The sequence below is a fragment of the Mus caroli genome, unplaced genomic scaffold (assembly GCF_978045245.1).
Source record: "Mus caroli unplaced genomic scaffold, Mus_caroli_1 scaffold_4, whole genome shotgun sequence".
In the NCBI taxonomy this organism is placed as follows: Eukaryota; Metazoa; Chordata; class Mammalia; order Rodentia; family Muridae; genus Mus; species Mus caroli.
Window position 1 is genome coordinate 142,174,000 of NW_028227259.1, and position 11,212 is coordinate 142,185,211.

Genomic DNA, 11,212 nt, shown 5'->3' on the forward strand with positions numbered 1-11,212 from the left:
TTTCTTTTCTTCTTCTTCTTCTTCTTCTTCTTCTTCTTCTTCTTCTTCTTCTTCTTCTTCTTCTTCTTCTTCTTCTTCTTCTTCTTCTTCTTCTTCTTCTTCTTCTTCTTCCCCTCCTCCTCCTCCTCCTCCTGCTTCTCCTCCTCCTTCTCCTTCTTCTTTCTTCTTGTTCTTCTTCTTTTGAGACTGAACAATATTCCACCATGTACACATTTTCCCCAATCCATTTGGTGGACATTGACAATCTTAATTTTGTTTTTAGTGTAATCATCTGATGATGTAAAGTATATTTACATTTGTGGGTTGGGCATTTGTTGATTTGTCATTTTTAATTCAAAATTATTTTTGTTCTTTTCTCATGTTTTACATCCCAACTGCTGTTTCACCTTCCTCTCTTCCCACCAATCTCTCCCCAGCATCTTCCCACTCCCCCCCAGTCTTACCCCCTCCACATCCCCTGAGAAAAGAGCAGTCCTCCCAGGGTCATTAACCAAACACTGTAATGCAAGCTACAATAAGAGCAGGCACATACATCACATCAAGACAAATGCTTATCTTTGCCTTTACTTCTGAGAGTTAGTTCTGCCAATCATGGGCCTCTAGATTAACAGTAAAAATTTCCTTCTTACACTTCAAATATTTCACTCATTTACATTGTTTCCAATCAGAAAGATAATGTCATTTTGTCTTTTTTTTTCACTCCATAACAGAGCAGAGTCATAAGCATAAGTTAAAAGTATAAAATTCTTAGATGGAAACACAAGTGTAAACTCATAGTTTTGATTCAAACAATGGTCACTTAAATGTAGCACCAAATTCACAAGAGCCAAAAGAAAAACAAGTAATTAGAGTTCATTAAAATGTAAAATGCATCCAGAGACTACCCCACCCAGGGATCCATCCCATAATCAGCCACCAAATGCAGACATTATTGCATACACCAGCAAGATTTTGCTGAAAGGACCCTGATATAGCTGTCTCTTGTGAGGCTATGCCAGTGCCTGGCAAATACAGAAGTGGAGGCTCACAGTCATCTATTGAATGAAACACAGGGTCCCCAATGGAGAAGCTAGACAAAGTACCCAAGGAACTGAAGGGGTCTGCAACCCTATAGGTGGAACAACAATATGAACTAACCAGTACCCCCAGAGCTCGTGTCTCTAGCTGCGTATGTATCAGAAGATGGCCTAGTCGGCCATCAATGGAAAGAGAGGCCCCTTGGTCTTGCAAACTTTATATGCCCCAGTACAGGGGAACGCCAGAGCCAAGAAATGGGAGTAGGTGGGTAGGGGAGCAGGGCATGGGGGAGGGTATAGGGGACTTTCAGGATAGCATTTGAAATGTAAATGAAGAAAATACCTAATAAAAAATTGGGGAAAGTGCTGGGCGTGGTGGCGCACGCCTTTAATCCCAGCACTTGGGAGGTAGAGGCAGGCGGATTTCTGATTTCAAGGCCAGCCTGGTCTACAGAGTGAGTTCCAGGACAGCCAGGGCTACACAGAGAAATCCTGTCTCAAAAAAAAAATGGGAAAAAATTTAAAGTTTTTTTGTACATCAAAAAATATTGCCAACTCTTTGCTGGGTAGCCTCCCTAGTCATCAGAACTCCTTCTCATGTATGAATCTGGTAAGTTCCAGCAACCAGCCTCACAAGACACATGCATGGGTGAAACAGTGGTGTAGCTGTTACAGGAGTAACCAACTGCTTTCTGATTCGATTGAGGATCCACTCCACAGGAGAAACCCCATGCCTGGTACTACAAATCTGGCCAAGAACCCATCCTGTGGAGCTCAAAAGCCCTAAAGAAAAGTCACTATTAGTTTGTTAAATTGACATAGTATCAAACTGTCTTCTAAATGAGTCTCGAAACTCACAGATTAGGTCAGTTTTCAACACTGACCACAGACTTTTCCTTTTTACAGAGAACAGTGGCTAATATACAGGCTTACAATTTGTAAATGCAGAAACAGGTGTCTATGTAATATTCAGTCTCAAATGAGACGTCTATAGCACATCTTTGCCCCCCAAAGCTCAAGGGAACATTAGAGAAGATAGAGAAATGGGAAAGAAAACTGTAAAGATCCAGTGCTCTGGGAGATCTGCTATGAAACAACATCTTATGAACACAGCAGGAACTTGCATTCATAAACTCACAGAAGCAGTGGTTGCCTGCACAAGCTCAAGACACTCAGCATTACAGGATGAATGAGTGAGGGACTACCCACAAGTGAGGAACTGTTGGCAGTTGATCGATGCTGACAGAGGAAGACTCCATCTTCTTTGGGTGTGGCATCGAGTAGGTGTTTGGGTAGATGGCTTCACACCAATTCACACTTTGAGTAGCACTGATTTTTGTTCTCAGTGGGTTATAAAGAAAAGAAAAGTACAAGAAATTAGGATAGGGACATGTTAGGAGATCCAAGAGCAGTGATACAGGAATATGGGGTAGACGTGATCAAAACACATTGTATACATGTAGGAAATTATCAAAGAATAAATAATTTTAAAGAAATGCTACTCAGGAAGAAAATGAAGATGACCCATGGAATAGAAGAGAATGTTTTGAAGTGAGTCACTTGATAGGTATCTAACAATTATATATAGTTTATACAAGGCAAAAATAAATAACCTAATTTAATTGGCAAAAAACTTGGTCTTTTCTACAAAGATATACAAGTGATTAATAAGCATACTGTATGATTCCATCTCTATACAATCCCAGAATAGGAGAGATAATCCATTATAACAGAAAGTAGCCTGTTTTTTGCTTATATTTAGTGGAAAGACAGGAGAGAAAAATTAGAAGTGACAGCTAATTGATGCAGGAGGTCTTGTTTTGTTTTCTGAGATTTTATTATTTTATTTATTCTTAGTGTGTGTGTGTGTGTGTGTGTGTGTGTGTGTGTGTGCACTCTCCATGGCATGTATGTGGGCAACTTGTGGGAGTTGGTTTTTCCCTTCTCCATGTGGGTTATGGAAATCAATCTCAGATCATGAGGCTTGACTGCAAGCACCTTTACCCCTGTACCATCTCCCCGGCCACCTCACTGGATGTATTGAAGATCAAGTCCCAGAGTTTTCTGCAGGCGATCCAGGCAACTTTACAACTCTGCAAAGTAGAAATTAAGCAGAAGCTGAGGACTTTACCAAATGAAAGGGCAGGCAATACACAAACCAGTGTGCTCATCAGGGTCTACCACAAGGAGTCATACAACTGATAGGGATAGGTGTTGGGAAATGGTTTGGGGGTAGTAATCAAATACATCTGTCTCAGCCATGAGACTGAGTGCATGATGGCTCTTGCTTTTAATCTTAGAACTTGAGAGCCAGAGGCAGATGGTTCTCCATGAGTTCAAAGCCAGCCTGGTCTACTATAGCAAGTTCCAGGCCAGTCAGGGCTAGCTGTTTCATATACATATATGAATGCCTTCTCCACCATGAGAGACTGTACCCTCAAAATGTGAACCAAAGTAAACATTTTATCCCTTAAAAATACATCTGGGTTCTGGAGAGATGTCCCAGTGGTTAGGGTACAAAGAAACCAAAGTTTGCTTCCCAGTTCCCACATTGGACAGCTACCAGTAACTCCAACTCCAAAAGATCTACTGCCCTCTCTCTCTCTCTCTCTCTCTCTCTCTCTCTCTCTCTCTCTCTCTCTCTCTCTCTCTCTCTCTCTCTCACACACACACACACACACACACACACACACACACACACACACAAAGTAAAAGTAGAATGCCTCTGCTTAGAAACTTTGTAACATGGGGAGCTGTACACCCCAAAGGATGAGGGGCCTACTCTAGGCGGGGACTGCCAACACAGAGAGATCAGAGGCAAGGACAGATGATTGACAGTAGGGTCCTCACCTGCATCTCAAAATGGCTCTTTTGCCTCCACCACTGACAATTCATCGGTTGTGTCCTTGGATCTTACAGAGCTCTCTGAAGTTGGCAAGTTCTTTAAGAAGGAAAGTTTGTGCTTGGATATCCTCCAAAACCTCCCTAAACCCAAAAGCACAAGCTCCAAGAAAATAAATAAGAAACAGGCCCCGCTGATCCCAAACATGATGTTGAGGAAGGTGGTCTTCTCAGAGGGGTGAGACTGGAAACAGGTTGTGCTGCCAATGCAAGGATCCTCACGACATATAAAAGTGCTGGACATCTTGAAGCCATACAGATTGTACTGAACGCCTAGAGCTGCTCCCTCAAGGGCCAGCCGTACCCCAAGGTGTGCCACATAGGCCCAGAGAAGCTTGAGGCTTTTAGCCCCTGAGACATCCTTGCTATGATCCCCTTTGCTAATCCGGGTCTCTTGCTCCTTGTTTTCCTTTCCTGGTACCTCCCAGTATCCAATCAAATGATACAGAGTGAAAGCCACATAAATGGCACTGGGTACAGCCATCAGAATGACTTGGAAGGCCCAGAAGCGCAGCGGAGAGAGAGGGCGGAAGACATCATAGCAAATGGTCTTGCAGCCTGGCTGCCCTAAATGACATATGAATTCGTTCTCATCATTGCCGAAAACCCCCGGTCCACTGGAAACCAAGATCAGGAGACGGAATCCCATGAGTATGGGAAGAAGCAAGCGCCCCACAGGGGTGGAGTGCTGGCTCTCCTGAGCCAATAGCTGTCTCAGGAACCTGCCGCACATCCTGTCACCAAGCAGAGAAGAATTATCAGTGCAGATGTCTCACTTGCTTTTAAAGGAGGCTTCAGTTTATCAAGTTCACTGCTAACCATGGATCTGCAAAGCAAGCCTTTTTACTCCTCTTCAAAGTTGATCAAACACCATTTAGCCATCTTTACTTGCCTACAATGTAATACCTGAGCTAATTACCTTTATAGACACAAAAGGTTTATTTGGCAGACAGTTGTGTAGGTTTGGACTCCAAATAGCACAGCACAGATTTGGTGAAGGTCACTCGTTGAATGAACATATATCATGTCTTGGATGGCAATGAGAAGATTGGAGCAAAAAGCTTCAACCCAAGGAGACAGGAAGATGGACAGAATCTCACAAGCCCTTTCAAGGGTACATTTTCATAAATGGTGGGTTGGCTCAATCAACAAAGTGACACACAGGCATAAAAGCCTAAGTTTAATCCTTAAAACCCATGTAAAAATGCTGTGTGGTGTTGCATGCTTGAAACCCCACTGCAGGGGAGGCAGGGACAGGAGAATCCTAGCCAATTGGAGGGCCTCCAACCAACATAAGATCCTGTGTCAAATACAAGGTGGATGACTCCCAGAGAATGGCACATGACACTGAGCTCCAGTTTATATGTGCTATCTTTATCTCTGCCCTAATAGGTACCTTCTTCCATGCCCAGCAGCTGCTCCCAACCATTGCCTTTTATCCGAAAGATTTACACATCTTCCTTTCTCACTCCCAAATGATCATGTGCTATGATCTAACTGTTGGTGTCTTCCCCAAAGTCAGAGGCTGGGGCCTGGTGATTAGTTAAGGATATGGCTCAGCAGTATAATACTTAACTAGAATTCTCCAGTGGGGATTGGTACCTGCCCAGCATACAAGAGGTCCTAGATTCAACCCCAGCCCAGAACTAAGAGAGACAGAGAGAGAGAGAGAGAGAGAGAGAGAGAGAGAGAGAGAGAGAGAGAGAGAAAGAAAGAAGAAGAGAAGAAGAAGGAGGAGGAGGAGAGGAAGGAAGGGAGGGAGGGGGAGGAAGGGAGGGAGGGAGGGAGGGAGGAAGGAAGGAAGGAAGGAAGGAAGGAAGGAAGGAAGGAAGGAAGGAAGGAAGGAAGAAAAGAGAAAGGAGAGAAGGAAGGCCTTTAAGTCATGAATGGGTTATAAAAAAGATTTGAGGGAGCCCTTCAGCCCCTTCCATCAGCTGAAGACACAGAGACATCACCATCCATGAAGAAAAGGCTTAATCCAGACACTTTGTCTACTAGTGCCTATATCTTGGACTTCCCGCCCTCTAGAACTGGCAAATAAGAGAAAGTTCTGTGGATTACAAATCACTCATTCAGAAATATTTTATAGCAGTCTTGTCATACTAAGATGCTATGCAAACCTTTTATTCTAGAAAGTTCTACAGACAGTTCTTTATGTCCGTTTTTCCTTTTTTGAGAATTTTATAGATGAGCACTGTATTTATATCACTTTACCCCACTCCTCCCTAATTTATCCATGTCCCTCAACTCCCTTTCAAAGTCATGGCCTCTTATTCCTTGTTATTGTTACATCTATACATATACACACATACATATAGTGGCACATGCCTTTAATCCCAGCACTTGGAAGGCAGAGGCAGGAGGATCTCTGTGAGTTTAAGGCCAGCCTGGTCTACAGAGTGAGTTTCAGGACAGCCAGGGCTACACAGAGAAACTCTGTCTCAAAAAACAAAAAAACAAAACAAAAAAAACAAAAAAAAAAGAAAGAGAGAGAGAGAGAGAGAGAGGGGGAGGGAGGGAGGGAGGGAGGGAGGGAGGGAGGAAGGAAGGAAGAAGGAAAGAAGGAAGGAAGGAAGGAAGGAAGGAAGGAAGGAAGGAAGGAAGGAAGGAAGGAAGGAAGGAGGCTGAAGAGGGAAGAAAGGGACTAACCTAGAAGAATGGGCATGAGAGAGAATGAGGAGAGAAATAACAAATCAAAGTATTCATGAAAATGCCATAATGAAATGCATTGATTGCTCTGTAAGCTTATTTTCAAAATGCAAATAGACAGAGGCTGTAGCTCAGTTGGTAGAATGCTTGCCTCACATGTTCAAGTCCCTGGGCTTTATCCACAGTACTGCACAAACCAGGTGTGGTGATGCACACCTGTAATTCTAGCACTAGAGAGGTGCAGGCAGGAGGGCCATCCTCAAGGTCGTCGTCAGTGAGTTTAGAGCTAGATGGGCCTACAGGAGACTGTGCCTCAATAAATGAATGGAGGATGCTTGGGTGGATGCTTGGGTGGGTGGATGGATGGATGGATGGATGGATGGATGGATGGATGGAAGGTTGGATAAATGATAGATAGAAGATAGACAGATAGATGATAGATAGACAGATGATGGATAGATAGAAGATAGATAGATGATAGATAGACAGATAGATGATGGATAGATAGATAGACAGATGATGGATAGATAGATAGATAGATAGATAGATAGATAGATAGATAGATAGATAGATAGATAGATAGATGATAGATAGATAGATAATAGATGATAGGTAGGTAGGAAGATAGATGATAGGTAGGTAGGTAGATATAGTATAAATGTAGCAACAAGCATACATTCAAAATTCAGAAAAAAAATCCCAAAATTGAGCAGATTTTCAAGCACCTTAACAGATTATTTGAAATCCCATCATAATTTTAATGGGAATTTTTCAAAGCATCTCACATACTTTTTTTTGAGGTGGGGCATGTGAGGATTTCATCAGTGACTGAATCCATCACAGAAAGTTAAGGAGAGGCAGAGAAAAGGACCCATGAGTAAGGAGGAACTTGGCAGTGCAAATCTAAACTCATTGCTCCCACCTTCCTCTGCCTGGCCCAGAAAACATTCTAGATGCTTCTCTTCAAAGCCTGGCCATGAAGGGGGGAAATGAGCAGCAACAGAGACCCAGGATCCTGGGCCATATCCCTGACTTGTAGATCTTACATCAATTTCAAAGCTATCTCTCCGTAATCATGAATGTGTCCATACACAGACACCTCTTCAAAGCTCGGGATAATCTCAGCCAGAGCCACTACCCTCTGCCCATGAATTTACCTGCACTTGATTGGCAACTCCAAGCAGAAGCATCAACCACAGAGGAAAGAAGCCAAACGGAGCCTTCACACTGGAGCCTGCAGGGTCTAGGATCTTGCGATGGCCCTGCCTCCTGCAGCCACCCACCCTTTCGCCTTCTCCTTTTCATTCCTGGCAGGCTCGCTGCAGCATAAAAGAATTCCAACTGAAGGACCAGAGGACCCTGCCCTCAAGCCACGATCTCTGGAAAGTGACTCTGGCGTCCAGGTCACGGGATGTATTCTCTAAGTGAATGGAGGCTTTGAGATCATCTGAAGCTTTATTCTGTGCATTCTATTGGTTGTCTTGGGATGATGGCACTCATTGAGAAGCTGGCTCTGGAAGTAGGGATTTCTCCCATCTCAGACCCAAGTTTGTTTGTCTCAGAGGATCCTCTAAGGCCCCTTGTCTAGGGATGAGCTGCCTCCCAGACTCTATGACACAGAGGAAAGGGAACAGCAAACAGCCAAAGGATAAAAACATTGATTGTATCCTTGAAAACAGCTAGAAGGAAAACAAACTGTGAGAAAATAGAGCAGAAGCTGCCGCTGTGTGTCCTACACTGTGCGTCCCATAATACAAAACTCCCTGGAGCGGGAGAAGGGCTGAAAGTGCAGCCATAGGGAGCTCAGGCGAGGAGAGAAAGGTCAGTGGAGAACTCCGGCTGAGGGCTCTAACTTCCCCAGTCAGTTTCTGTTGGATCTTGGGAGCATCCAATTTGACGAGGCTGCCTCTGTCTACTATTTATCTATTTTTCCTCTTTTAGTTTTTCCTTTGGAGATGGTATTTTAATTACATTTTTTTCCTTCTTTTCCTCCCTCCCAACTGTCTCATGTACCCGTCCCTGATCCCCTTCAAATTCATGGCCTTTTTTTTTTAAATCATTTGTTATTGCATGCTTGTGTGTGGATAGATAGATAGATAGATAGATAGATAGATAGATAGATAGATAGATAGATAGATGTAACTGTTGAGTCCATATAAAGTCATTTGTATGTATGTTTTCAGGGTTGACCACTTGCCATCAGACAACCAGTTGGAACACTCTTCCCTAGGAAGGCTCATCTCTCCCACTCCCACCTTTACCCAGTTGCCTGCAGTTCTTTGTGTAATGTTATTCTTTTACTTAAAATGTTCACTACAGAGAACACTCTACTCCTCCCAGGAAGTGCTCTGTGGGAAACTCCATCTGACTGTCTCTCCCTACTCATTTTCTGCTGGATGTTTGTAAGCCCCAATATGATGATGTTCATCTTTGTCAACCAATCACTTTTCATTTATTCCTTTACTTTGCCTCGTGCTTAATAAACTCCCTTATTCAAAACTGAAAGTATAACAAACTATGTGCTTAGTAAGAACACTCATTTAAAACAAAGTACCCCCCCCCCAAAATAAGTTTATTCACGTAAGAGTGTGCCTGAGTTTTGGAAGGAATATTCTTCAGAGTGTGAGCAAGTGGGTCTCTGATCCTTGTGCCTCCCTGCCTTGAGGCTCTTTTCCTTCTGTTGGGTTGCCTTGTCCAGCATCAATGTGATGTGTTTGCTATATCTTATATTTTATTTTGTCATCTTAGAATCCCATTCTTTTCATTAGGAGAGAAAGAGAGAGAGAGAGAGAGAGAGAGAGAAAGAGAGAGAGGAAGGGAGTGGATCCAGAGGGGAAGGGAGGAGATGGATGGGAGAGGAGGGAAGGAAAGGGGGATTTGGGAAATAGAGAGGAGGGAAACTATAATCAGAATATACCGTGAGTGTGCGTGTGCGTGTGTGATTTGTCTCAGGTGGTCCTAATCCCAGAATGCATGGTGACCTCACAATAGCCTCTTAGTTGGAACAATAGAGCAACTCCTAAAGCATCATGAGAATGCACTCCATGCCCCATCCCTTCCCAAAGCCCCACCCTGGCGTCATAGAAAGCTGAACCCCTCTCCACCAGCCCCAGTGAGAGCTGATACACTCACTCCACTCCAGTCCCTTCCTCCACCACTCCAGCCAGGACTCCTTCCAGAAATACAGCTAAGAAAGGGGAAGGGCAAAGCTGGGCATGCAGGAAGGCTTATCCCTGAACTTCTTTTGTAGGAAAGAAAATGACCATATATGATTTTATGTCATTGAAATGTCTGGTTGGCTATTAGTAGTCTAAGGCAATTCTTATCCAACGTACCCATATAAACTACAAATATTGGGAGGGGATATATTATGTACATGTTCATGTGTGCATAGATGCATGTGTGTGCGCATGTGTGTGTTTGTATGTAGAGGTCAAAGGTCAACTTCAGCAGTCATTCCTCAGAGGAGTGTTTTTGGAGACAGGGCCTCCTGCTGGCTGTAATTCAACCAGTAGGCTAAGCTGGCTGACCAAAAGCCCTAAAGATCTAGAAATCTCTGCCTCACCAATACTGGGATTACAAACACACCCACCATATTCAGGGCTTTTTAAAAAACATTTATTTATTTTAGCCATTTGTGGTGGGGCATGACTTTAATCCCAGCACTCAGGAAATAGTGGCAGATGGATCTCTGAGTTCAAGGCCAACCTAGTCTACAGAGCCAGTTCCAGAACAGCCAGGACTACACAAGAGAAATCCTTTCTCAAAGTAAATAAATAAATTTAAATTTAAAGATTTATTTATTTTGCTTTTTAATTGAAAAAAATTTCATACACTCTATCCTGGTCACATATCTTCATTCCTCCAACTCCTTCCAGATCCCCCCTCTCAAAAATAAAAAATAAGAAAGGCGCACACAGAGAGAACAAAAAAACATGGAGATTTTGTGTTGGTCAGTGACTTCTGAGTGTGAAGTCTACCCTGAAGTACAGTTAATATATTCAGTGAGACCCCGTCAAAGGAAACTAATGTCGCCTCTGCCAGTATCTGTTGCTGATTCTCAGTTAGGGGTGGAAGCCATGTTCACTTTCCCAACTTGGACCTGGGACCCCATCTGGCTTAAACTTGTACAAGCTCCATGCCCAGTTTTTTGTTTTTTTTTTTTTTTTTTTTTTTTTTGCTTTTGTTGTGTCTGTTTGATTTTTGTTTTTGTTTGCTTGTTTGGTTTGGTTTGATGTGAGTCCTGGAGACCAAGCCCTCAGCACGCAATGCTTGCAAGGCTATTGTTCTACTGATGAAGCCACCTCTCCAGTTCCCTTTTTTGTTTTCTTTGTTTTGTTTGTTTGTCCTCCTGTAGTTTGGTCTGGCTTCACATTCACAGAACTAATCCTCCTGCCTCTGCCTCCCAAGTACTGGGATTACAGGCATGAGTCACCATGCCTGGCTCACGAATATCTTTGAATCACAAACATTTTTCTAAATCTGGTGAGACTACATTGTCCCATACATGCAAAATAAATAAATATATAGTCAATTTTATTGCAAATTGGTCAGACCCTTTGATGAACACTTGAGAAATATTAATCATAACCTTTAATTATGTTCATCGTCACTAGGGCGGCCATTCTGAGGAAGATACCCTGAGA

At 43.1% G+C, this 11,212-nt stretch overlaps 1 protein-coding gene across 1 annotated transcript; it reads right to left on the minus strand.

Moving 5' to 3' along the window:
• Positions 1–482: 482 nt before the first annotated feature.
• On the minus strand, positions 483–7,957 carry Gjc3 (gap junction protein gamma 3). The gene is made up of 3 exons (XM_021163877.3): positions 7,724–7,957; positions 3,867–4,651; positions 483–3,109 (listed from the first exon to the last, which is right to left on the minus strand). The coding sequence occupies exon 2, from the start codon at positions 4,648–4,650 to the stop codon at positions 3,874–3,876; it is 777 nt and encodes a 258-aa protein (XP_021019536.1). The 5' UTR covers position 4,651; positions 7,724–7,957; the 3' UTR covers positions 483–3,109; positions 3,867–3,873.
• Between the last annotated feature and the right edge of the window lie 3,255 nt (positions 7,958–11,212).

Bases quoted from the DNA above. Each gene is read 5' to 3' on its own strand.
- Gjc3 (XM_021163877.3), bottom strand. From the start codon at position 4,650: ATGTGCGGCAGGTTCCTGAGACAGCTATTGGCTCAGGAGAGCCAGCAC.